At 32.6% G+C, this 27,189-nt stretch overlaps 3 protein-coding genes across 3 annotated transcripts; 1 reads left to right on the forward strand and 2 right to left on the reverse strand.

Moving 5' to 3' along the window:
• Positions 1-3,559: 3,559 nt before the first annotated feature.
• On the reverse strand, positions 3,560-5,222 carry LOC147382992 (glutathione transferase GST 23-like). The gene is made up of 2 exons (XM_086428746.1): positions 4,830-5,222; positions 3,560-4,022 (listed from the first exon to the last, which is right to left on the reverse strand). Exons 1-2 carry the CDS (start codon positions 5,145-5,147, stop codon positions 3,666-3,668), a joined length of 675 nt encoding a protein of 224 aa, XP_086284872.1. The 5' UTR covers positions 5,148-5,222; the 3' UTR covers positions 3,560-3,665.
• A 2,940-nt stretch (positions 5,223-8,162) lies between these two features.
• On the reverse strand, positions 8,163-10,056 carry LOC147382993 (glutathione transferase GST 23-like). The gene is made up of 2 exons (XM_086428747.1): positions 9,680-10,056; positions 8,163-8,629 (listed from the first exon to the last, which is right to left on the reverse strand). The coding sequence occupies exons 1-2, from the start codon at positions 9,995-9,997 to the stop codon at positions 8,282-8,284; spliced, it is 666 nt and encodes a 221-aa protein (XP_086284873.1). The 5' UTR covers positions 9,998-10,056; the 3' UTR covers positions 8,163-8,281.
• A 4,448-nt stretch (positions 10,057-14,504) lies between these two features.
• LOC147382994 (malate dehydrogenase, cytoplasmic) lies at positions 14,505-19,654 on the forward strand. Its single transcript, XM_086428179.1, has 7 exons — positions 14,505-14,664; positions 16,929-17,087; positions 17,390-17,565; positions 17,666-17,943; positions 18,600-18,735; positions 18,846-18,957; positions 19,315-19,654. Exons 1-7 carry the CDS (start codon positions 14,622-14,624, stop codon positions 19,407-19,409), a joined length of 999 nt encoding a protein of 332 aa, XP_086284305.1. The 5' UTR covers positions 14,505-14,621; the 3' UTR covers positions 19,410-19,654.
• The last annotated feature ends 7,535 nt before the right edge of the window (positions 19,655-27,189 follow it).

Below are 27,189 nucleotides of genomic sequence, written 5' to 3' on the forward strand. Positions count from 1 at the left end.
CATGTCTCGACTGGAAACGATCCAATCATAGAATCTCAATTTTCTAATTCTACTACTCTACTATTGTGTATTATGTATCAATTATTTTATTTTGAATTATAAAATGAAAAGCATGTTTATTATTTCAATTTTATCAATTAGAATTGTATAAAAGGAAAATATTATAGTATGAATACTGCTGATGGATATAATATGAATTTTAATTTTTTATATGCTCATCCCTGACTATATATACTAGTTAATCATAGTTTATCTTGTAAAATTATGCATGTATTAAAATAATTGAGAATGCTTACTCGTACATGTTAGGAAATGTTATTAGTCGAAATTGTTTGTTTACCTATTGGGTAACCATTGTTACTCACACATTCCTTCTCCATTTTTTTTTTAGTTTCAGATTCGATGCTTGATGAGACAGAAGTAGAGCACGAGTCAGGATTATCTGGTAGATCAGATAAACAACCAAAGTCATTTTCCTTGTGAGTAATAGGACTATACCTATTAGTGACATCAATTTGTCCAAGTTGTAGTATAGATTTTGATTGAGAGTTAGAATTTTGTTAGAGAGAGGAGTTTCTGTATAATCCGATATATTAATTACTTATTCCGCACTCTAATCTACGTTATGTTGTTAGATGTATTAGACTTCCGTTGTTATATATTTTTGTAAATATATACATGATATTATATGTATGGTTTATCAGGTGAAATATATTGAGTGCCTTGGAATGCTAACATAAATAGAGAAAATCATGTTGAAATTTCGAGGCGTCATCTAGTGCCTCGAGATCTGACATGGGATTTTGTGTTAGTATTTTTAGGGGCGCCACAGATAGAGTACTCAATTTTGGTATCATTTTTTAATGAACTCTTCTTATGGACCTAGGACCTTGAGCTTCGAGTGTGTAACGACACTTGTATGAATTTGTTTCGTTAATTGAACAAGGAGTTTCACTATTTTTTTCTTCTTGTACCTCATCTCGTTTGGTTTTTTTTGTAGCTCAACTTTTTGTGCTTGCTCGTGTTGGGCATGAAATGAGCGACCTCAAACAGTTCTTCATATATTAAGAGCTGCAATCCAAAATGGAATCATGTTTCTATAGCAATATATAGTGTCTACATGGCACGTTTTTATTGGAGATTAAATACACTAGATTACGTACCTTATAGAAAACAGCTTGGTTAAGAGAGCCTTACATATTTCAAAATCCAACCAAACGTGGAATTTAGACACTACTCCTATTCTATAGGAATTAGATATCTTACTTGATCTTGCTTAGTAAATTAATAGAAAATATGACTCAAATGTACTCTTCCTCGACATCTAGCTATAAACCTTTGATTTTTCATCTTAGAACTTGTTATCTCATACTTCTTTCGATAATTTTTTAACCTTCATCTTAAACCTCAAGATTCTATCCTCTACTTCTACATTCAAACCTCAAGTCTAATTAACTTTTTTGTGAAATATAAAATGATAAAATTTTGGGTAGGAAAATCTAAGAGCCCGTGTGGATATAAAAGCTAGAAGTATTTAGAACATAAGTACTCTCAAAAATACTTTTTGAAGTACTGTCTAAAGTAGGTGAACAATTGTTGTGTGTTTGGATGCAAATTATAAGAAGTGCTTCTGATAGAATTTTGTGTTTGGAAACTATTCTGGATTCTGCTAAAATGATCAGAATACCCTTATAAGTATCATTTACTGTTTTTAACATTATAACTCAACAAATTATGCTCCGAAAGAAATAAAAGTAGTTACTGTTTTTATCTATAAAAACTTATATAAACACCCAACAATTATAAACAAATGAAAAATATTGTGAGCAAATATATATAACCACTAAAAATATGAAAAGCTTTCTCCACATCAATAGATAGTAAATTTGCGTGTAATTATTCACATCAATCTTGTAAGAAGAAATTTTCAACCATGGTCGGAACCCTCATGGATAAATTATTGAGTGAACAATTGGTGGAGCTAGAAATCCAAATCCAAATACTACACTAAAAGGCTACCACCACATCAATGGATAGTAATATAATATTATTCAATTGCATTTTTGAAGACATGCTTGTAATTTTCAAAATTTATGAGGGGCATACTTGTCCCAAATGCTACACCAAAAACTATAACCACATCAATGAATGGTAATATAATATTATTGCAATTCAATTTTTAGGGTGTGCTTGTAATTTTCAAAATTTATGAGGGGCATACTTGTCACAAATGTTATGCCAAAAGGCTACCACCACATCCATGGATATTAATATAATATTATTCCAATTGCCTTTTTGAGGGTATGCTTGTAATTTTTAAAATTTATGAGAGTATACTTGTCTCAATCACATTATTTTGACGGTATTTTGTGGTTTCGCGCAAGAGTAATTTAGAGAAGTAGCACCATTGGTACTTCGTGAAAAAGCACCAAAATAACTGCAAAGTAAAGTAATTCTTTTTAGGAGCTATTTATCCAAACACCCTTAAAGTGCTTTTGACTCTCCCGCAAGAGTCAAAAGCACTTAAAAAAGTCAATCCACACAAACCCTACAATTTTGTATAATTGTTAAGAAACTATAGAAAACGATGAATTGAAAATAAGGTTGGACAGATTGAAATTAATTTACCCTAAAAATTTAAGAGCATAAAAATGAATGATTTGGGGGTGGAGAATAATGTAAAATTTTAGGTAAAAAATCTAGGGTTTCATGTGAAAAATCTAGAGTTTTCTTTAAAGGGGTTAGCGTTAACTTAGAAACGAAATTGAAAATAAAATTGTATAGATTAAAAAATTATATAACAGATATTGAAAAACTTAAAGATGACTGACTTTGGGAAGAAAAATCAAGGTCCTTAACTCGAAGTTGAAGATAAGAGTATTTAGGTATTTTTTTGTTTGTCTATTGAGAATATTGAGTTCAATGAGGCATGTGCAAAATGTAGGAGATTTTTTCTTTTAGGACGAGACCAAGTGGTGTAGAAATAGTTATAATCCCAACTTTACATTTAAACTTAATATAATGAGGGTTATTTTAATCAAAAACCAAGAAAATTATAACCCATTATCTTATTTTGGTTAGTTTTTTAAAAAAGAAACACTTTCCATGCTAACTTAGGGATTGTTTGTTACAGCTTTTTTCAACTGGTGAGTCACTTTTAGCCATGTTTGTTAGGCTAGCTTATGCTTTTGTCACTATCTTTTGAAGCAAAAAAGCTAACAGTCCTCTAGCTTTCATGGAAAAACCTCCCTCCCCCTCCCCTCCCCTCCCCTCCCCTCCAAAACAATAAATAAATAAATAAAATTGGACTTGATCTAAGATTTTAAAAAAGGACGACTACTGAACTCGAACCAATCTCTGAAATTTAATTTTATGAAAAATACATAAAAATGTGTCCTCTGCATCCCTCCCACATGAGATCATGGTTTTAAATGCCACAAACAAATTACGAAGAAATGAGACGGGATTGAGTGTGAACATATGAGTTCATTCATGCTTTGGGTAGAGAGGAATAAAGGCATATATATGATTTGTCTAGTCAACCCGAAAAAGAGAGAGATCATGGAAACACTATATTGTTAAAGCTGAAGTATAAATATGATGATATAGTGCATCTCATGCACATTATTATAATACTCTTAATGCCACACAAATGTTCTAATTCACTACTCAAAGTGAGTAGCTAGAATTTTTTTACGACCGTGAAAATAAATTACCATCTTATCACGCGGCGGTAGACACTCTTTGATTATGGGAAAGTTGAGAAAATTCTTCATCCAAGCATTTAAGTTGGGAAATTTAATTGGATCCACCGCCTTGTAGCAGCCAACTTCCTCGAACACATCCAACCACTGAGGAATCCAACCTAACACAATGTCCAAATACCCAATTGTTTCTCCTCCAAAGAATTTCTTCCCTTTGATCTCTCCATCAAGAATTGCAAGAGACTCCATGGTTAAATTTATAGCCTTGTCTTGTTTTTCCCCTTTTGAGCACATAGCAATGTATGCAGGATCCAATAACTGTCACAAAATTAACCAATATTATATCAATAACTTTTATCAAAAAAATCAAATATTTATATAATTTCAATAACTAGTCTTTATTTATTTATTTATTTATTTATATAATTGTTCTGTGTTATAGAAAAAAAATATTATCCGCCATTACAATGTATTGTAATCACTTATAATAATAATAAGGGTCTTGTTAACATGTGCCTAAAATGCGATAAATATACCTTGGGAATAAGCATCTGAGAGTATTTTGATAAAAAAAAGATTTTTTGGAGGGCTTTTTTGATATAAAATTCAATTTCTTAGGTGTATTTATTACACTTTAGCGTATGCCCTATGTCACACATTAACAAGACCATATTATAATAAGGTTGGGGCCACTTGACTCTAGGGCCGTCAATGGATCAGATAAGCCTGAAATCCGATCCGTTCCAATAACTTCAAGTTTGGTTCGATGTTTTGGATTTTGATAAGACTTCAATCTGATATCTCATTGGATCAGATCTGGATCAATCATGCCCTGATATGATAAGGACCCAATTCTATAATATTTTAAATCGTATATGAATTATATCGAAACTTGGTTTGACCCAATCCAATTGTTAATGGACCGGGTCTGGATCTTATTGTTGAGTTCCGATAATAAATCCAATCCGATAAGGATCTAATAGGATACTTATTGGATCGGTACCAAGTCGACCTTGTTCCAATCCATTGACAACCCTACTTGACTCATAAGAAACAATAAAACTTGGTCGTAAAAGCAAAAAAATCTAATGTCAAAAATTAATAATAAGAGGAACCAACACTCACCTTCTCTTCAGCAAATTTAGCCCAAAAGCGTGCCATCGCTCGTTCGTAAGGATCTTCGGGCAATATGGGATTTTGCTTCCACGTCTCATCGATGTATTCAAGAACAATGGTGGATTCCGCGATGGGTTTCCCATTGTGAATAAGAACTGGAACCTTCTTATGGACTGGATTGGACTTGAGAAACAGATCACTCTTCTTAACCCAAATATCCTCTTCTATGTATTCATAGTCTACTCCCTTCAGTTTCAGAGCCCAGTGGACCCTGAAAACAAAAGGACTCACCCAAAATCCCAACAACTTCACCTCTTGATTTGCCATAAGACCTTGTTTGCTAAATCACCTAGTTTGCTTCTTATATAAATCTCTTCTTTGGAGAGTTCAATTTGATTATTTCTATTGTATATTATATATAGTTGTTTTCAATCTTATGGAAAGAATCTAACATGGGTCAATATTTTTGACTAAATTTGTGGTTTTGCCCTTTTTCTTGACTTTTATAATTTGGGTGGTGCAGAATATTCAATACTATTTTGGCTAATTTGAGATACCCTTGTTTTTTTTTTTTTTTCAAACTGATGACATACCCCTCTTACATGGTCTTTTATTAAAAAAAAAATCTAATAAAATTACTATAATACCCTCATTTTCATTTTTTCTGATTTTTGAATCAATCCTAGATTCATTTGACAAAATCTTCTAGGATAAAAACTTGATAGTCCTTATCCTTACTCAAAATCTCAATAATTCAGTCCTCAACATGAATTTGTAGGGGTGTTTATAGATGAATTCCTACTTTGAAAAAGGTTCATCTTTTCGAGTCATTAGACCAGGACTAAAGTCAAAGCCTAGGATTGTCCTTTACTGTGATATTTTGAGGATCATTCGAGCATCAAAGACGTGAGCATGACTGCACAGATCGAAGTCAAAGTAGCTGATATCATGCCAAACGCCATCTTGAATAAATAAATAGAACTTCTATTGCCACACCAACTTTTACTAAGATCATCCCAAGATATGTGCTAATTCATTGGTGATTTCATACTATTTGAGATGCTCTTAGCAAAAGTTGATGTGGCAAAAGAATCTCAAAAAGTAAAAATAAAAAATGGCTGGCCTTAGTTTAAAGAAATGGTGTTTAGATTCATAATCTTTGTGTTTTAGATAAATTAGTGAAACACCTAAACATCGTTAACAACGTGCATGGTGATAATGATTTTTGAAATATACACCATGGATCATAATCATCTGAATCTTATTCAAAAGATTTGGTGCCAACTAAATGAATCATATTTATTCGTTCCATTCTCTTTAGAGTCATGTAATGTTAAATATCTATATGGCCCTTTTCGGGACGAAAGCTGTCTTCTAGCTCTTGTTTTCCTTCGGGGGTTGTTAGAAGGGTTGATTCTATATGATTTTCAATACCTGCATCAACTAAATGCCTAACAACTCTTTCCCCCATTTGGAGCCATTGTCGCAGTATAACATGGCATGCCTGAATTATTCCACATCCATTCAGTAGAGAACTCCACTTCTTAGGACCTATATAGGTATTGAGGCGACATTAGGCCTTAATCAAGTCAACTGTTTCTTATTGTCAGTAACCGCCTTCTTATACCGAGTTTCTTTGCGTTTTAAAAACAAATAGTCGAGTACTCAATTTTAGTATCATTTTTTAACGAACTCTCCTTATGGACCCAGGACCTTGAGCTTCGGGTGTGTAATGACACTTGTATGGATTTGTTTTGTTGACTGAACAAGGAGTTTCACTCTTTTATTTTTTTTATTTTTCTTCTTGCTCCTTATCTGGTTTGCTCTTATTGTAACTCAACTTTTTGTACTCTGCTCGTGTTGGGCATGAAATGAGCTACCTCAATCACTTCTTACTATATTAAGAGTTGCAATCCAAAATGATATCATGTTTCTATAAAAATATATAATATCTACATGGCACATTTTTATTGGAGATTAAATACATTACGTTACATACCTTATAGAAAATGGCTTGGTTAGAAGAGCTTGACGTGTTTCAAAATCCAACCAAACATGGAATTTAGACACTGCTCCTATTCTATAGGAACTAGATACCTTACTTGATCTTGATTAATAGATTAATAGAAAATATGACCCAAATGTATTCGTCTTCGACATCTAGCTATAAACCCTTGATTTTTCTTATCAAAACTAGTTGTCTCTTACTTCTTTCTCAATAATTTTTTTAACCTTTGTCTTGAACGTCAAGATTCTACTCTCTACTTTTACATTCAAACCTCAAGTCTAAATAACTTTTTTGCGAAGTATAAAATGATAAAATTTTAGATAGAAAAATCTAGGATTTTGGCTAAATATGTTAAGGAACAATGGAAAACGATGTATTGAAAATAAGTTGGACATATTGAAATTAATTTACCCTAAAATTTAAGAGCTTAAAGATGAATGATTTTGGGTAGAAAATAATGTAAAATTTTAGGTAAAATAATCTAGGGTTTTATGTATTAAAAAAAAAATCTAGAGTTTTCTTTAAGGGGTTAGTGTTAACTTGAAAACGAGATTGAAGATAAACTTGTGTAGATTAAAAAATTGTACAATAGTGATGGAAGAACATAAAGATAACCGATTTTGGGAAGAAAAATCAGGGCTCTTAGCTCGAAGTTGAAGATAAGATTTTTTTTATTAGTCTATTGAGAAGATTGAGTTCAATAAGGCATGTGCAAAATGTAGGAGATTTTTTCTTTATTATGAGACAAAGTGGTGTAAAAATGGTTCTAATCCCAACTTTACATTTAAATTTAATAAAATGAAAGTTATTTTGATCAAAAACCAAGAAAATTATAACCCATTATCTTATTTTGATTAGTTTTAAAAGAAAAACACTTTCCATACTAACTTAGGGATTTTTTGTTACGACTTTTTTTCGCCTGCTTTTTGAGTTGTGAGTCACTTTTAGCCATGTTTGTTAGGCTAGCTTTTGCTTTCGTCACTTTCTTTTAAAGCGAAAAAACTAACAGTCTTCTAGATTTCATGGAAAAACGCCTCTCTCCCACCCCCCCTTCCAAAACAATAAAAAAATAAATAAAATTGAGCTTAATCCAAGGTTTTGTAAAATGAAGGCAACTGAACTCGAACCAATCGACGCCAAATTTAGTTTTTTGAAAAGTACATAAAAATTTATCCTCTGCATCCCTCTCGCATTAGATCATGTTTCTAAATGCCACAAACAAATTATGAACATATATGAACCGGGATTGAGTGTGAACATATGAGTTCATTCATTTTTGAGATAACGGGGAATAAAGGCATATATATGATTTGTCTAATCAACCCGAAAAAGAGAGATAATGGAAACCATATATTATTAAAGCTGATGTATTAAAATGATGATATAGTGCATCTCATGCACATTATTATAATACTCTTAATGCTCAGACAAATGTTCTAATTCACTACTCAAATTAACTAGCTAGAATTTCTTTACGACCGTGAAAATAAATTACCATCTTATCACGCGGTGGTAGACACTCTTTGATTATGGGAAAGTTGAGAAAATTCTTCATCCAAGCGTTTAAATTGGGAAATTTGATTGGGTCCAAAGCCTTGAAGCAACCAACTTCCTCACACACTTCCAACCAATGAGGAACCCAACCTAACACAATGTCCAAATACCCAATTGTTTCTCCTCCAAAGAACTTCTTCCCTTTCATCTCTCCATCAAGAATTGCAAGAGACTCTATGGTTAAATTTATAGCCTTGTCTCGTTTTTCCCCTTTTAACCACATAGCAGTGAATGCAGGTTCCAATAACTGTCACACAATTAACCAAGATTATATCAATAACTTTTACCAAAAAAATCAAAATATTTATATAATTTTAATAACTATTCTTTCTTTTTTTTACATATATTTATTTTTAACGGGATGTCTAGACTTATGTCCAACTAGGGGGGCAGATGAGCTCGGGTCAAAGCCAAGGCATATGGGTCCCTCCCCCAAGCACATGCAACGCCCGGACATCACACGCACCAGGTAAGTTAGGGAAGCGGGTGACCCCAAGGAAATATTGCTCATACTGGTATCAAACATAGATGCCTCTCGGAGTTTCAATAACTAGTCTTTGCTACATAAATGGTTCATTGATACAATCTAGACCATTCATCTTTGAGTGAGAGGCAAAACAGAGTTATAAATAATAATAATAATAATAATAATAATAATAAAAGTAAAAAAGAAAAAAAGAAAAAAAGAAAAGAAGAGTTGAAATTGCATGATTATAATAGAAAATGGTGAAAATTCAATTTCTTAAGTGTATTTATTGCACTTTAATGTGTGCCCCTAAGACACATTAACAAGACCTTATCATTATAGGGCCACATTACTATAGGGCTGTCAATGGATCGGATAAGCCTGAAATCCAAACCGTTCCGATAACTTTGGGTTTGGATCGATGTTTTGGATTTTGATAAGGCTTCGATCTAATATCTTATTGGATCGGATCTGGATCAACCATTCCCCTATCCGATAAGGACCCGATTCTATAATTTTTTAGAATGTATATAAATTATATTAAGATGTGCGAGGTTTATTTAGATTTTGTATATAAAATCAGGTTTGGCCCGATCCAATTGTTAATGGATCAAGTCTGGATCTTATTATTGAGTTCCTATAATTAACCCGATCCGATAAGGGTTCGATATGATACTTATTGGATCGGTACCAAATCAACCTTGATCCGATGCGTTGACAACCCTACTTGACTCATTAAAAATAACTCATAAGAAACAATAAATCTTGGCCGTAAAAGCACAAAATCTAATGACAAAAAATTAATAATAAGAGGAACCAACACTCACTCACCTTCTCTTCTGCAAATTTAGCCCAAAAGCGTGCCATGGCTCGCTCGTAAGGATCTTCGGGCAATATGGGATTTTGCTTCCACGTCTCATCGATGTATTCAAGAAGAATGGTGGATTCCGCGATGGGTTTTCCATTGTGAATAAGAACTGGGACCTTCTTATGGACTGGATTGGACTTGAGAAACAAATCACTCTTCTTAATAAAAATATCCTCTTCTATGTATTCATAGTCTACTCCCTTCAGTTTCAGAGCCCATTGAACCCTGAAAACAAAAGGACTCACCCAAAATCCCAACAACTTCACCTCTTGATTTGCCATAAGACCTTGTTTGCTAAATCACCTAGTTTGCTTCTTATATATTTGAAGAGTTCAATTTGATTATTTCTATTGTATATTATATAGGGTTGTTTTCAATCTTATGGAAAGAATCAACTTGGGTCAATATTTTTGACTCAATTTGTCGTTTTGCCCTTTTTCTTGACTTTTATAATTTGGGTGGAGCAGAATATTCAATACTATTTTGGCTAATTTGAGATATCCTTTGGATTTTGTAAATATTTGAGATAATTTTTTTTTTTCTTTTTCAAAATGATGACATACCCCTTTTACCATGGTCTTTTATTTAAAAAAAAAAAAGCTAATAAAATTACTATAATACCCTCATTTTCATTTTTTCTGATTTTTGAATCAATCCTAGATTTATTTGACAAAATCTTCTAGGATAAAAACTTGGTAGTCCTTATCTTTACTCAAAATCTCAATAATTTAGACCTCAACATGAATTTGTAGGGGTGTTTATAGATAAATTCCTAGTTTGAAAAAGGTTCATCTTTTCGAGTCATTAGACCAAGACTAAAGTCAATGGTTAGGATTGTCCTTTACTGTGATATTTTGAGGATCATTCAAGCATTAAAGAGGCAGTCCATCAGCATGTCTGCGTAGATTGAAGTCAAAGTAGCTGATGATGGTAGTGGCAACACGTACGTGTGTGGTTATGTCATGGAAGAGACCAAGAAACTGCCTTAAATTTGAGACTCTTCCAGGTTGAGGTTCATTGCCAGACTTATCAAACGTGAGAACAGACCTAAGCATGATATCATGCCAAACGCCATCTTGAATAAATAAATAGAACTTCTATTGCTACACCAACTTTTACTAAGATCATCCCAAGATATGTGTTAATTCTTTGATAATTTCATAGTAATTGATATGCTCTTAGCAAAAGTTGGTGTGGCAAAAGAATCTCCACAAAAAATAAAAAAAAATATGACTGGCCTTAATTTAAAGAAACGGGGCTTAGATTCATAATTTTCGTGTTTTAGATAAATTCGTGACACACCTAAACATTGTTAAGAACATGCAGAGTGATAATGATTTTTGAAATATACACTACACAATTCCCTAGCATCATGGATCATCATCGTTTGAATCTTATTCAAAAGATTTGGTGTCAGCTAAATGAATGATTTTTCTTCATTCCATTCTCTTTAGGGTCATTTAATGGAGGAAAATTATAATTTCCTATGCCTATTTAGTATTTTGGTCCGTGATACAAAAGTGTTATCGGGTTGTCCATTTCTTTTAACTAACTAAGGATTTAAATGGAGAATTCGTCCAAAGGTGTTTAGGTGTATGGGTGATGTCTTCGTTTATGTTTTAAGGGTAGTGTTAAAGGCACCCCAATTTATCAAGGGCACCCCACACTATAGACAAATTGTTTCGTCTTATACAAGTTAGAACTTTTGAAATGAACTAATTTTTGGTGAGGATGATCTCTATGGTGAGTAGATCATCTTCACCAAAATTGTCTAACCCCATCAGAACAAGTTGAAGAATCGTAAATCGTCCATCTTTTTTGTAAATCACATTTGATATGGTTAGAAGTTCAAGAATGAGCTAATTTTTATTGAGGATGATCTCCTCACCATATAAATCCTCCCCACCAAAAAAAGCCCATTACTTAGTTTTTAACTCATATATAACAAACAAATTGGATATGGTGTCGGGGCACCCTTAGTGATAATTGAGGTGTTTTTAACACTACTTATGTTCTAATTATATACACCCATAGACTTACTTAATGTGACTCCATAAATTAAACTATTACTTTCCTCATGACATGCATGTGATACAAATACTTTAATAATATGAAAATCACGAGAATAAAAGGGTGATTTAGATATGCCACTCAACCTTTTGGTAAATATTTGATGTACCATATGTTTTCGAACTAAAAACACGGCTGCTAACTTAATCCTTTTATTTTTTTATTTTTTTATCAATAAAAAAAAAAAAAAAACTCTTGATTTTTCTTTCAAAATCTATCATCTTCAAGTTCTTCAATCTATACAACAAATTACTTTTAATATTTACATTAAATCTCATCTTCAATTATCTATTTTCAAATCTATCTTAGTCCCTTGTAGAAACCCATTGATTTTTGTATCCAGAATTCCACCATCTCTCACGTCCCTCCAAAACTTTTAGATAATTGCTATTTGCACCCAACTTTATCCCTTCCCCCCCCCCCCCTCACTCTCTCTTTTGGATTTTATATGAGCCTAGTCATAATTGTAAATAACTATTGAAATTGTTTGGACGAGTGTTATATTATTTTGTAATGTTGAGATTATAATTTGTAACAAACCTTCATAATGTTTGAAGAGTGTGTTTTAATCTTTAATTGAGGTGCGATAAATAATTTAAGAAATTGGGTGTAAAACATAAAAGTTGGGTTACCAGTAACAATTCCCAAATTTCATCATGCTCTTGAATTTGAGGGTTGAAGAAGATGAAGAGAAAAGTAAAAACATTTCACTCGAGACGTTAACGATTATCCATTTTGAGAAAATCAATGACACACATTACAATGAGATCATTTAACAATTATATTTCTACATTAGATAATCCGAGGTCAAGGGCATATCAAAACGTAGGGTTATTTAGAAAAATTCATCTAAATAAGCATAGACATGTCTAAATCAACCAAAATAAAATGATATTACAATTGTTTCCCACGAGTTATTGAAAGGCTGTCAATGGATAGGATTGAATATCTAATGCATTGTGTGCCAAATACTCCAGATTTGGATAGGAGTGAGAATACTCGCACCCACTTTTTGAGACATCGACACCCACTTATGAAAAAAGAGAATGACGAATGGGTCCCATTTGTATTAGTATTTAGACCCACCATTATAACTAGCCATTTGCACTCTAAAACCTTAAACTTCCGTGCCATTGGGAAGAAGAAGAGAACTCCTCTAGTTTTTCCATTTTATGATGATTTTATAGCTCAAAAGGTTCTAAAAACCATTATTTCGATGGATTACGATAATGAAAATAGGTAATTATTGAAATCTTATTTTATTTTTGAGCTTTTCTCGTTGATTTATTTGAACTCAAAGGAATAATTTCCAAGAACTCAATTTAAAAATGAAATGACTCAATCAAATGATCACAATTACAATGAATAGGATAAATCCAAAGTTGTAGATAAAACTTGTATCTTTCCATGCATTTATCGATCTTCATTTTTGTATTTTACATTTTACAAAAAAATCTCTATGTCAATAGGACGTGCCTGACATGGCTTAATACATGTTACTTGTGTCCTATTGACATAGTTTTTAGAAATAAAAAAAATATGTCGACAAGACACATCTGATACGATTTAATCTATGTCCTGTTGACATGGCTTAACACATGTCAACATGAACAAATAAAAAATGTTTTTTTTATAAACATTATTTACAAGTTCTTGGTATCAATATTTTCTAAAAATATTTGTCAATGTTTTTAAACATTTAAATGTTGTACATTAGATTTTAACCCTAATTTAAATCAATTCTTATCATTTGCCCTAATTTTTCTATAGCTTTTTTCCCATTATAAAAACATTACAAAGCAGAGATGATAAACAAATAAAAAAAAACTTTATATATATATATATATATATATATATATATATGTCTTGCCACATTGACTCATAAAATCACTCGAAGTAGAGTCTGGGCAGAGCACCATTGATTTTCCTCAAGTGTTGTATCTAGAGGAAATTATCTATGATTTTCTTCCTCTTCATCTCGAGTGCTATTTCAAGTCACTTTAACTCTTTTTTCCCTAAAATCTTATGACGAAATGTTCAACATTTAGAAGAGAGATTTACCCGGCAGATCCAATTGTTGTCTTTTTATTATAAAAAGTCCTTTTGAATTTTGACAATTCTAAGTGAACCTTAATTTATGAAGTTTGTTACCCACCAACCTCACTTTTTCAACTTTGTTACTAGAAGAAAAAAAAAAAAAAAATCCCTAGAGTAGGGATCAACGTCATAAAATTTGACTTTATATGATTAATTTGTTATTTAACATGCCTTGGAGTCGGTTTTAAACCCATCAATTAGGGATATTTAAAAATATGATACGATGTCACAGTATTCTAAAGAATAAAATTCTAAGAATTTTAAATAAAATTTTCAAAATTAAAAAAAAAAAAATTAATTTTCACCGTTAAATTTTAATTTTAAATTTGAGAGTAACCATCCATTTGCAATACTCAATCAAGCTAAAAAAAAATTGCTTTTTTTTTTTTTTTTCGATTTTTTCTTTTGAATCTGAGTTTTTTCATGAAAAATAAAAATATGTGCAGTTGAATTACTAATTTGATAAGCCATGTAAGCCGAAAAATCCTTAGTAAGATTTTAAATCTTACTAACTTAGCATGATAGCATGATTCACAACAGATAGGCCTGCCCGGTAAATCTCTGTATTTAAAGTGGAATATTCGCTTTACGCACTCGGCGCATTTTAGACACCATTACCCTTTTTGTGAACTCTCTATAAAAATCTCTTATTGTTTTCATCGTCCTCAGTACTCCATTGAAGTCTTTTTCTCTTCATCTTCTGTTATCTATTCAAGGATTTCTCTTTAATCTCCATTAATGGCGAAGGATCCAGTTCGTGTTCTTGTTACAGGAGCAGCAGGTTTGATTAAAAAAAAGATCTCTTTTTCTTTCCAGATCTGTTTGACTCTTTGGAGATTTTTTATTTTTTATTTTTTGATTTAATTCGCATAGGTCTTTCTCTGTGATGATTTTTACTGATCTGTTGTTGAATCGGTTGATGATCTAATAAATTTGATGGTTAAGAGTATTGGATCCAGTAGATTTCACTGTAGGACTATAGGACTGTCTGAAAGTTTGGATTTTGAAGTATATTGAAAGGATCAAGTTTTTGAAACAAGTGTTAGTTTCTATCTTTAATTTTATTTGGAACTAAAGATCTTGTTCATAGTAACCTCAGATCTGAAGGCTTCTACAGATAACTGTGTTGTTTCTAGCAGATATTTTAGTTGATCCTGAAGTTTCCAATGTATTGTGCGAAAATGAATCGTTTTGAATCTGTTAATGGTTAGGTTATAAGATTCAGTATATTTTTCACTGGAAGACTGTCTGAAAGTCTAGACTTAGAAGGAAATTTTGAAGGATCATTATTTTTGGAACTAAAGGCTTATTTTTTTTATTATCTCAGATCTTACTAAGGCTTCAACCGATTTTCATATTGTTTCTAGCAGATATTTTAGTTGATCCTGAAGTTTCAAATGGTTTTGTGCGGAAATGCATCATTATTTTCTAGATTAATCGATTTTTTTGATCATCTGAACATCTGCATGTCCGATATCCAGTACACATAGATCTGGATGATCGAAATTTATGGATTAGTGTCATTTAACATTGATCTGTCTTGGTCTGTGTTGCTCTATATTGCAAGTTATTTATTTTCTCTTGGTTTTGTTCCTGCGTTTCTTTCTTCAGAGATCTCATGCCATTAGATCCATAAGAATCAAGTGCTATGCAATTGCACCATTTGTCTGACGCTTTAGTAATTTTTTCTTCTTCTGTGGGCTCAAGTGTCCATTTAGCTCTTCTGTTTGTCAGATCGAGGATCAAAACAGCTTGTCTGTTGGATCTTCAAGCAATAGTCTTGTTGGTGCTGGTCTTTATTTTCTTTAGGTCGAAAGTCTGAGATGGATTTAGAGGAGTTTTGTTTGAAGATTTTGTAGTTAGTTGGGATCGGGTGTGCGCTTTACATTTAGAGTAGTCACTTTGTAAGCTGTCGTTGCTTGGTTGGTCATCTTGCCCGACCTTGCTTTTATCAATAAAATTTCTTGCTTATAAAAAAAAAGGGAAAAAACACTTTTCCAGTTTATCCATATTAGTTTTATTTCTTTATCTGGTTCTCTTATTTAGTACTTGCGAGCTTACTTGACTGTATTGCACCTGCTTTGCTTCCCTTTCTGTCTATTTTTTTAAAGTAAAACTGTATCTAATTGATCTTTAGTTTCTTTCCACACGTGATTGTTTGGCTATTAAACAGTCCAAGTTCATTGATGGCAAATTGATTGATAATTGATTCATTTTTTTTTACATCTTTTGTGATTATTCTTTGTTGAAGAGGTTTTTCTGGTCCATGGTGTTAATTTGTTAGTTTTTTCATGAGATGAGTTCCATGTTGCTTCTATGTTACATGTCCATTGTTTTCAGATTCCATTTTATTAGAGGTCCGAGTTTCAAATTATATTCCAGTTGGCAACATCCCAAAAGGGACGCGGGATACCCTACATTGTCAAAAATAAAAAAAATAAAAAAAAATCCAATTGAAATGATTGGGACATCTTCTGTTTCATGGATTTATTAAATCATCAATGCATTTGCCTTACTTTCATAATGCCTAACAATTATTTTTAACTATATGAAAGTAGGAGCATCAATGGGAACCTAATTATTCTACATAAATGAACCCAGTTATTCATATATTGCCTGAGTTGTCAACCTGATTAATAACTGATTGGGTAAGGATGTCCTCTGTACAAAAATTTCATTCTCTACCTGACCTTATACCCAAATCTTATATATATCGGACCCTATTTGTTGACTTCAGATTCATTTTATAGATCCTTTTACTGGTTGGGTTGAGTCTAGATGCATTGGTACTTAAGTTTTTACTCTTTTTTTTTTCCATTTAACTAATCAACATCCTAGTTGATAAAATGAGTGTGAGCCTTGATAGGATTTTTTTTTTTTTGGGTACATTCTTATCATTGTTTTATTCGAATTGACAATGTCAAAAAGATCAAAGCTAAGATGCATATTTTATATTCGTGTTAATGTAGAACAAGTAGACGCCTCACCTGGTTCTTCTTAATTTTTTTAATGCAAATGTTCAAAGAATATTGGTTGAATTTGCAGGACAAATAGGTTATGCTCTTGTCCCGATGATTGCTAGAGGAGTGATGCTGGGTCCCGACCAGCCTGTAATTCTGCACATGCTTGATATTCCAGTGGCAGCAGAATCCTTGAATGGGGTGAAAATGGAGTTGGTGGATGCTGCATTCCCTCTTCTTAAAGGTAGTTTTCCTTTTCTTCTCTCTATGTGATATATTATCCAAGGTAAATGGAGAAGAGTAGGACTAGTCTGACTAACTTAGTAAGTAAAAAAAAAGGCCTCACTAAGGCTCATCAACTGTCAAAACAAAACCTCGATAAATCACGATGATTTCTTTCGATGGTGGATAAGCCTTAATAAGGCCTTTTTTCCATACTAAGTTAAGTGTTTTTGAATGGAGGATTAGCCCACGTTGATTTTTGAGATCAATGATTAGTTACACTCTATTGATCGGAGAAAACACCTAATATGATATTTTAATCAGGTGTTGTTGCTACAACTGATGTGGTTGAGGCCTGCACTGGGGTCAACATCGCAGTCATGGTGGGTGGGTTCCCTAGGAAAGAAGGAATGGAAAGGAAAGATGTCATGACGAGAAATGTATCCATCTACAAGTCTCAGGCCTCTGCTCTAGAAAAGCACGCTGCTGCAAATTGCAAGGTTCTTGATATTCCACCCTATTTTACCAAAATTGAGTCATTTGATACGGAAAAAAATTCATATGAGTGGCTCACACGATTCTTCTTCGTCAACATTGCAGGTGCTTGTTGTTGCGAACCCGGCAAACACCAATGCCTTGATCCTGAAGGAGTTTGCACCGTCTATCCCCGAAAAAAACATTACTTGTTTGACTCGTCTGGATCATAATAGGGCACTTGGGCAGATTTCAGAGAGACTGAATGTTCAAGTCTCTGATGTTAAGAATGCTATTATTTGGGGAAATCATTCTTCAACACAGTATCCTGATGTTAACCATGCAACCGTAAAAACGCCAGGCGGAGAAAAGCCTGTCCGGGAGCTTATTGCGGATGATGCATGGTACGAAGGCACATTACCTTTTCTTTATGTCACTTCATTTAGCTAGGGCTTAAAATGGGCTGGGTTCATTCCGGATCTGAGTACATCCATATTCAGATCCAAATTTTATATCCGGATCTGACTCGGATCCTATTAGCTAAAACCATATCCGTACCATTTTACTTTCACTAAATCTGGATCCTACCTGATGGAAATGCTTGATTTGGGTTGGTTGGGTCGGATAATTTCAGACCATTCAATACTATTCAATTTTATCATTATAATGTTTCTATCTTATAAGAATTCATCTTATATTAAAGTGTAGAAAAAAAAATTATATTTTTTCCCTTGAACCCGTACTTATGCTAACTATTAACAATATTCTGTACTAACCAAGTATTTACCTATAAAAAGAATGATATTTTGAAAAATATAAAAATATAATTTTCAAAGCAATCTATCATTTGGATCTAGTTGGATATAGGGACGGATCCTTACCCTACCCGGGTCTGACTTGGGTCCAAGGATATCAACCCATATTCGACCCATATGTTTATTCCGATCTACTCCAAGGGTCCAAAAATGCTAAATTTGGATCACTCAGATTTCGGATAAGATCCAACCCATGTTGTGCCCTATGTTTAGCTGAGTGAGCTCACCGACCTTTATAATTGAAGGTTGAAGGGAGAGTTCATCACCATTGTACAACAACGTGGAGCTGCAATCATCAAAGCTCGAAAACTCTCAAGTGCGTTATCTGCTGCCAGCTCTGCTTGCGATCACATACGTGATTGGGTGCTTGGAACTCCAGAGGTTATTATTTCATTTTATTTTTTTTGGCTTTTTCATGTATAATATGGATATATTAATATAGTGTAACATACCATCTCATACTCTTGATTCCTCCTGTTGGGTTTCCTTAGGGCACTTGGGTTTCCATGGGAGTGTACTCTGATGGATCATACAATGTTCCAGCTGGACTTATATATTCCTTCCCTGTTACTTGCTGTGGTGGAGAATGGAAAATCGTGCAAGGTAGGAGTGTAGCCATGGATCTTTTAAATTATTGCTTATGAATTTGATTTAAGATTTTTCAAATTTTTTTGCCATTGGTTGTGTGTATGTTTTTTCTTAGTAACAAAGCTATCATCATCAAAGCCTTGTCCCAAAAAAAATGGGTTTGGGAACGATCTTATTCCCTCAATCAACATTTGTCACAAAGTTCAGATTAGTCGATATATAAACTGGAGAAACTTTTATCAAAGAAAGAAGAGAAAAGACGAATCAATTTCTTTTTAGCTGTTATTGCAATTGGTTTCAGTTCCAAGTCTATAACAATTTCAAATTTCTTAAATAATGGGACTTGTTCTATCCTTTCTTTAATTGGTGCAGGTCTTTCGATCGATGAGCACTCAAGGAAGAAATTGGATTTGACTGCGGAGGAGCTGACCGAGGAAAAGGCTTTGGCTTACTCATGCCTCAATTGAACTCTCTCTTCTAATTCTCTGGATTGTTGTCGGTAACAAGACTCATCTTTTAAAGCAGCTACTGTTTTGAATAAATCTTCAATCTAGGAACATGCTTTTGTTTTATTGTCTTTTTGATGCATGTGAGATGATTTTGAATTTTTGCTCTATGTAGAGTGAGTAGCTCTCATGCTTAGTTTGTTTATGATTTATATGTGATCGCTGGGTCCCATTGAGCAGTTTCAATTATAAACTTTTGATTTTGATTAATCACATTGAAGTGTGTATCTAAAGTAATCAAATAACTACTCAATAATCAAATGTAATCGCTAGCCCTTCCTATCTTCTTACATGACGGATATGGTAAGGCACATGATTGCATTTGATTGAGGGTCTAATGGTTCCTTCGGACTATAAGATTTATTTATGGTCAAAATTTTAAACCTTCTGATGTGTGACCTAAATTTTTTGGTATTCGCACCACTCTTGTTACGATCTGAGTATTATAATTAGTCAACTTTTATATCTTTTTTCCCACTATTCCGGAGATCCCATGATGCATTGTCAGGATTTATCTTTTATCTCGGCGAGTCCATGGATACCTGATCCTTGTTAGCAATTTGGAATACAACAAAAATTTGATCGTGGAAAAATTGAGTTCTATTTCCTTTTGGGTTGCAAAAGTCTGGTAAAAAATTTGGTAAAAATTCGATAAATAAAAAATTATGCTTGGTATAAAAAATGTGTTTTTATCCTTTATTTTTTTATTTTTTTATTTTTTATAATATTTTTTTATTGTAACTTAAAATGCGTGAATCACTAAGAATAATTTAATAATCTGGAGAGTAATACTTTCATTGAGAAAGAAAATGAAAAAACTCGTGAATTAAACAGCAAATTGCGATTTCTTTTTATAATTTCACATTAAAGCCCACACCCAATTAACATTTTCTCACTTGAAAAAAGATAAAATAAAATAAAGAATTTTACTTTTCCCCCTTGATTACATGTTATCTAATGGTTTGACTCTCACAAACTGATGACATACTTTCTAGACCTCGATCTTAGTCTTTTGCCCATAATTCCCAATATTGATATTGACATATGATCTACGCTATCAACGTATCTAATACAAGCTTTAAGGTGAAAATCTGAGTGGTTGTTGATGCCACAATATTGGTTCCCAACGATTACTACAATCCTATTTGGTAACATTGTCAACTTCTACTGTTGTAAAATATTGTTGTTGTTTGCTGTTGGAATTGTTGTGAAAAAGTTCTTTAGAAAAAATTGTGTTTGATAAACTGTGATTGAAAACTGTTGTGCTATTTGTGAATGTATTTGTTTAGTGTTTGATAAAAATATTTTTACTTGTTGGGTTATATGATAAATTGAACCAAATGTGTTTTTACAAGATGAGACAAATAAATAATAAAATAAGAGGTAAAATGTTAAAAAAAAATCTAAATATTAATGCATTATATCTAAATATAAATTAAAATTTTGACAAAAATCTCCTCCATAAATGGAAATCATGAAATTTTTTACCTGAAAATTGTTTCTCTCTCTAAAATAATTAAATAATAATTAGTGATTTAGTTGACTTGAATGAGCTACAAGTATGGTTTTAAAACTCGGATTCGTGTCTTGTCTCGTCCAGCCCAGATATTGAGTTGTCTCGGACGAGTTTGAGACATCTTGTTCAAAAATTAAAAAAATGAACATGGGATTATAAATCCAGTTCAAAAAATTGTCTTGTCCGTCCATCTTTTCAATGCCTAATATCGAGACGACTCGGATGATACGTCTAGGTCTTGGACAAATTTTGAAGAGGAATCACAAACAAGGCATCAATCGAATCTTACAATCTCTCTCTCTCTCTCTTACTTTGATCTTAGGTTTCAATAAGAAATAATACACATCACAAAGAAGAAACATTTGTAGAGATGAAAATCTAGCGTTTAAGCTAACATCAAACCAAGTCAATTGATCTCATAAGGCATAAAACAAACCAGTCATGGAAATATATCTATGGGATCAATGAATCTTACAAATATAAAATTCGAAATTCAAAAACTCAAATTTATGAGATCAAAATTCAAAAGATGCAAGCTGTGATGAAAAACTGATCGAGCTCATAGGGCATATGTACAAACCAGTCATGGAAATAGTTTTCAACACCAAGCTAAATCGATCTCATTGTTATCAAACGCCACCTACGATATTTTGAAGTCTCCATACTAAAAAAAATTTATTTTACATTTTTCTCTTTTTTAAGTGATTTGTATATAAGAAATATAGTACATTTTTTTTATTAAAAAAACATGTAACCAATGACTTGAATGTGTTGAACAGATGTAGTTAAGGCATAAAATGGGTTAGATTTTATCTAAAATCTGAGTTATTCGAATCCAAATTTAGCAGGTTTGGATCCTTGGAGTAGATCCAAATAAAAATATGGGTTAATGTCCCTTGACCCGACTCACATTCGGGTCATATATGGATCCGTCCCTATATCTGCCTATATCCAAATAATATGTTGCTTTGAAATCCACTGGGGCTAGCTGATATGGTAAGAGTGACTAGTTGTGCTCCCTGATCCTGACTTCGAATCTCTATATGCCATTCCACAAGATTATATTTAAATACCTGCACAGTATAGGGTGATAGTACGTGCGGCTCACCAAAGAAAAAAAAATTGCTTTGAAAATTATATTTTTAGTATTTTTAGAATATCTTTTTTTCTACTACTTTAATATAACATGAATTCTTATCAAATAAAAGAATTATAATGATAAAATTGAACAATATAACAATTAAACAAGAAATGTAGGAAAAAATATTGAATGGTCTAGATTTTAGAATTATCTAACCTGACCAACATGAATCAAGCAATTCACTCAGGCTGGATTCAAAATTAATGAAAGCAAAATGGTTTGGATATGATTTTATCTAATAAGATGGGTGTCAAATTCGGATATGAATATGGATATGGTTAGATCCGATGAAACACTGTATTTCTTTCTTGTAATTTGCTTGTCAAGTTGTGTTTTTCAAAGCAATTAAGGGTATATTTGATTGCATGAAAAGTGACTTTCCATGGAATTTGAAATCTATGAAAAAATAGCGATGGAAAATAGGTAGGGTTGGAAAATCAAATTCTATTGTTTGATTGTACTTGGATAAAAATCATAGGAAAATTATATGAGGAAGAAGAAGAAGAAAAATGAGAGAAGGAAGAGAAGAAAAAAAATGAGAGGAGGGGAGAAGAAGAAGAAGATGAGGAGGAAGAGGGAGGGGGGAGGATGTGGTGGTGGTGACGGTGACGGTGGAGGTAAGTGAGGAAGAAGAGAGGAGAACGACGTAGTGGTAGCGATGGTGATGGTGGCGGCAGAGGTAAGTGGGGAAGAAGATGATGATGAAGATGAGGGGAGAACATGGTGGTGGTGGTGACAGAGGTGAAAGATGGAGAGAGAGAGAAGGTGGTCGGAATTGGTGATGACGGCAACGACAATAGTGACGATGGCAACGATGATGGTGACGATGGCAATGTTAGTGTGATGGTGGTGGTGATATGGAAGAAGATATGAGTGGAGAAGAATTGGGGATGAAAATTTTGGATGGATTTCACTTTCCCACCCATATAGGTGGGAAAGTGAAATCTATGTTTTGGTGGACTTTTTGATTGAGGTGGAAAATGAATTTTCATTTCTATGTGCAATCAAACACTTGAAAAATGTCATTGTCTATGAAAATTGATTTTCCACCTTATTTTCCATGTGTAATCAAACATACCCTAATTTTATTCATGTTTTGTACAAGATTTTGTTACATATCAAAGGGTCAACTCAAGTAAATCATTGAAGTCATTTTTCATTAATTTGCAGTGTAGACTAAAAGGTGGCATGTGCAAACACACATGTTTTTGAAGGGTTTGTTTATAATTTAAAATATTAAAGAAGGTGATTTTGAATATTATATTGTAAAAAGTATAGTTTTTGTAATTTTAAAAACTAACTCAATGTAATTTTAGGGACGTACAATTGAATTTTTTATTATTTATATTTTTGATAGGATGTTGATTATATTAAGTTTAAACATTGAGGTGGGGCATTTTTTAAGTCCAAATTTTGGTGTCAAATCATTTCTACACTGCCGTTCTCTCATTATCATTATAATAGTAAAGAAGAGAAGACCGAGGTCAAGGAGTATGTCATCAGCTCAAAATCGGGATTCACCAATCATATGAGTCCACCTATGTTAAATGGCATCCCCAATTTACTAAACTACCCTTACTATGCTTGATGTGGCATTGAAGGTAAAAAATCACTTGTCACGCTTTGACACCTAATTGGAGGCTATACTTGCTAAGTAGTCGAAGGATAATGCTGAAGTAAATATTAAATGGTGTGGTAGTGCACATGTAACCATACTTTTCATCGAGATACGAGTGAAAATTATATGTGATTTTGTGTGCACCACAACATAGAATGTCAGAATCAATATTGAACATTTCAATGTTACTCCAGCACGACTCTTATTCAAAGCATGTCCGATTGTTCTCTCTAAGGAGATTTGTTTTGAACCAATAATCTTTCCAAAATGTTGTAAATTTCTCGGACTAGTTGATTAATTAGATGAGTCAATGAATTAATCAGTAATTTGTTGATTAATCTCAAAATATGGTAAAACTTTTAACTTTCATTCGCAAAATTACTTTCTTAAACATTTAACTTTTAAGAACAAAACAAAATTTCTAGCGAGATTGAAAGATGATGGATTTTGGTTATAAATCCAAAAATATCATTTCTATATTTCTCAATTTTTTTGATTTACGGGTTCTGAAGTTCACAGGACTATATTGCTTGTCTGGTACAAATGTGGTGCATCCAGTATAATAGAATGATCTAATCTCAATATTGTGGAAAGAAGGTTGGCTGAGATAGGGGAAGCAAGGTTGTCAAGTTATTCGGATCGAAACAAACCCTTTTTCTCATACATTATTTAAGTGTTAGTTCATTTTTGGAGTCCCGACTTTCAAGACAATCGATTCTATTATTGAAATCTCACCTGCTTGTTATGGGAGTTAAATCGTAGAAGACCATATTTATTTATGCTAAAATAGTAACAAGATAAGATGAGTTAGATTATTTTGGGAAGATTGCCAAGATTACAAAGTTTCGTTCTCAACATCAATTTCCACTCGAGATGGGGTTATGGTGGGAGATAAAATTATCATCCCATCTAGACCACTCAATTGATACATATCTCGAGACATTATTATGCCACATGATATTATCAATATTTGATTTCATCGTGTATCTAAGAAGAATCCGAATAAGAAATGATTATGTTTTAGAAAAATTCAAATAATAGTTCCTAGTACTTGTTTTACTCAATAGACAGTGACTAGTCAATTACAGTTTAGATTTCTACATCGAAATAATCTTCAATCATTTACAATTTAGATTTCTACATCCAATAATCTTCAATGATCAAGCACTTCATGCATATTGATGGTCTAGCGCATGCGGTGGTTAGTTTTGTTTCAACGGCAAAGTCACCTTGATACAACATGGCTTCATTTGGTGTACGTACACCCAATAACTTTGGAGCAGTGGATCATTAGTCATCTTTGCGACGACCATGGTTTTTAAACTCGTCTAAAATCAAGATGTATATCCTGAGTTAACTTGGTATCGGAGCTGAACGAGACCAACTCACAAAGTCATTTTTTTTGACCGAGTTTAACATCTCACGTTTAATTTTTTGAGTTGTCTCACGAGATGTCTCAAACGTATCGGAAAACTCGTCTGAGATGACTCGGTATCGGAGTTGAACGAGATGAGTCGGGATACCGACTTTAAAAACTCAATCTAGTCATAATGATGTGTTACATCAATTTCCTCCACCATCTCAACATTATTACGAAATTTATTTTTCTCAAATCTTAAATAATTAAGAAAGAATGAGCAAAATATAATTTTAGAATGCAGTTTCATTTCATCACATAACTCGGAGCATGAGAATGATATATATTTTATAGGCTTTTAAGAATCATGCAAAACTGATGATGGAATAGTTTCATATTTGTTTCATGAATTATAGAGGCGTCTCTTAAGAGTAAAAACTTCATGCCATTATCCGAATTCGAAATAGATGTTCGAATTTTTTTATATTAATACTTGATTAGTGGAATATGAATTTGGATAATTGAGTATCTTTCCATGGACATGTCTAACGCTGACTTTTGGTCAAGTGTAGACTTAATTAATCTTGCATTTTGCAGGGTTAACCCAAATATCGCTAATTTCGTTTGGGGGGTGAGGGGTATTATAATTACTCAAATTCTCTAATTTAAATGGAATCAACAAATTTGTGTATTTTTGTTGTGGACAAATACAATGGGTTTAATTAGAAAATTAAGAATAAACAACTATCTAATGTTAAATAAAACTAATCCTACCTTAATTTCTATAAAAATTTGATCTGACTTGAATTATAAGACACCTTAGAGGGAAAAAAGCATATAAATCATATAGACCAATTCACTAGTTAATTATAATTAAATTCTTGGAAAGATCAAGATCATCCACATATGAGTCAAAAGTTTCAGGATGGGCTGAGTTTTTGTGTGGATGATCTCTATGATGAGGAGATCATCCTCACAAAAAAAATTAAAATCAGCTCATTCTAAAACTTTTAACCCCAGTTTACAATTTAAAGAATTATGGACCATTAATTATTTGTAAATAGTTTTTTATAGGGTTAAAAGATTTAAAATGACCCTATTTTTTTAAGGGTGATTTCCTCACCATTGAGATCATCCTTAAGAAAAATGAGTCAACGCCAAAACTTCAAACCCATATATTAAAAAATGTTTGACTCACTTTAGGCCTCCGAACACATGGGTTAAGTTCCAATTACTGTTGAAAGTTTTGTTGAGGTTAAAAGTATCAGAATGAGCTATTTTGTTGGAGTGAAAATATGCATATAAACAAACGATTGTCAAATAAGGATTGTCACCTGATCCCAAATATATTTATTTATTTATTGTTTTTGGCGAGTCACCACAACCTTACCAATATCTTGGGGATACTTGGTCCAATGATGAACCCTGACCAATTGATTTTACGTTTACGTGATTGGGATCTTGTGTCTTTTCATGAGTCATTTTTCATTAGTTATGAGAATCGGACCCTTGTATATATGATTCATTTTTATAATTTTAAATTAACGTAATCAAATTGACTCATGAGTCATCACCAATGGTAGAATCCAAACCCAAGTACCATTTCTTACGTAAAGTTGCGAAAATGCTAAACTTACATTTCACCTTGATTGCATGTCTGCTGGTAATCTCACAAATACTATTTATCCTATTTTCAAACTGATCGATGACATGTTTTCTTAACCTTGCTTTATTCTTTGTCAATAATTCTCAATATTGATATCAAAGCATGATCTACGTCGTCAACGGATCTACTACGAACTCCCTCAACACGCTAAAAATATTTTCTTCGAGAAAAATAATCCAAGAGAAGAGATTATCTACACGGCTCATATTCTAAATCAACAACTACATCCCTAGATTCTTTGAAGTCAATTCACACTAAAAGTAATTTATTTTACTTTTTTGTCTTTTTTATATAAGAAATATATAAATTAACAAATTTGATAAAAAAAACTCATATGGCCCTTGAAGACGTTGAAAAGATGTCGTTTTATATAAATTTTAATTAAACACAATGTTTCTTTAGTGTATTTTGCTTGTCTTGGCGTGCTTTTCAAGGCAATTTCA

This window comes from Akebia trifoliata, chromosome 16 (genome assembly GCF_017979445.1).
Source record: "Akebia trifoliata isolate Shusen 1 chromosome 16, ASM1797944v1, whole genome shotgun sequence".
Lineage (NCBI taxonomy): Eukaryota > Viridiplantae > Streptophyta > Magnoliopsida > Ranunculales > Lardizabalaceae > Akebia > Akebia trifoliata.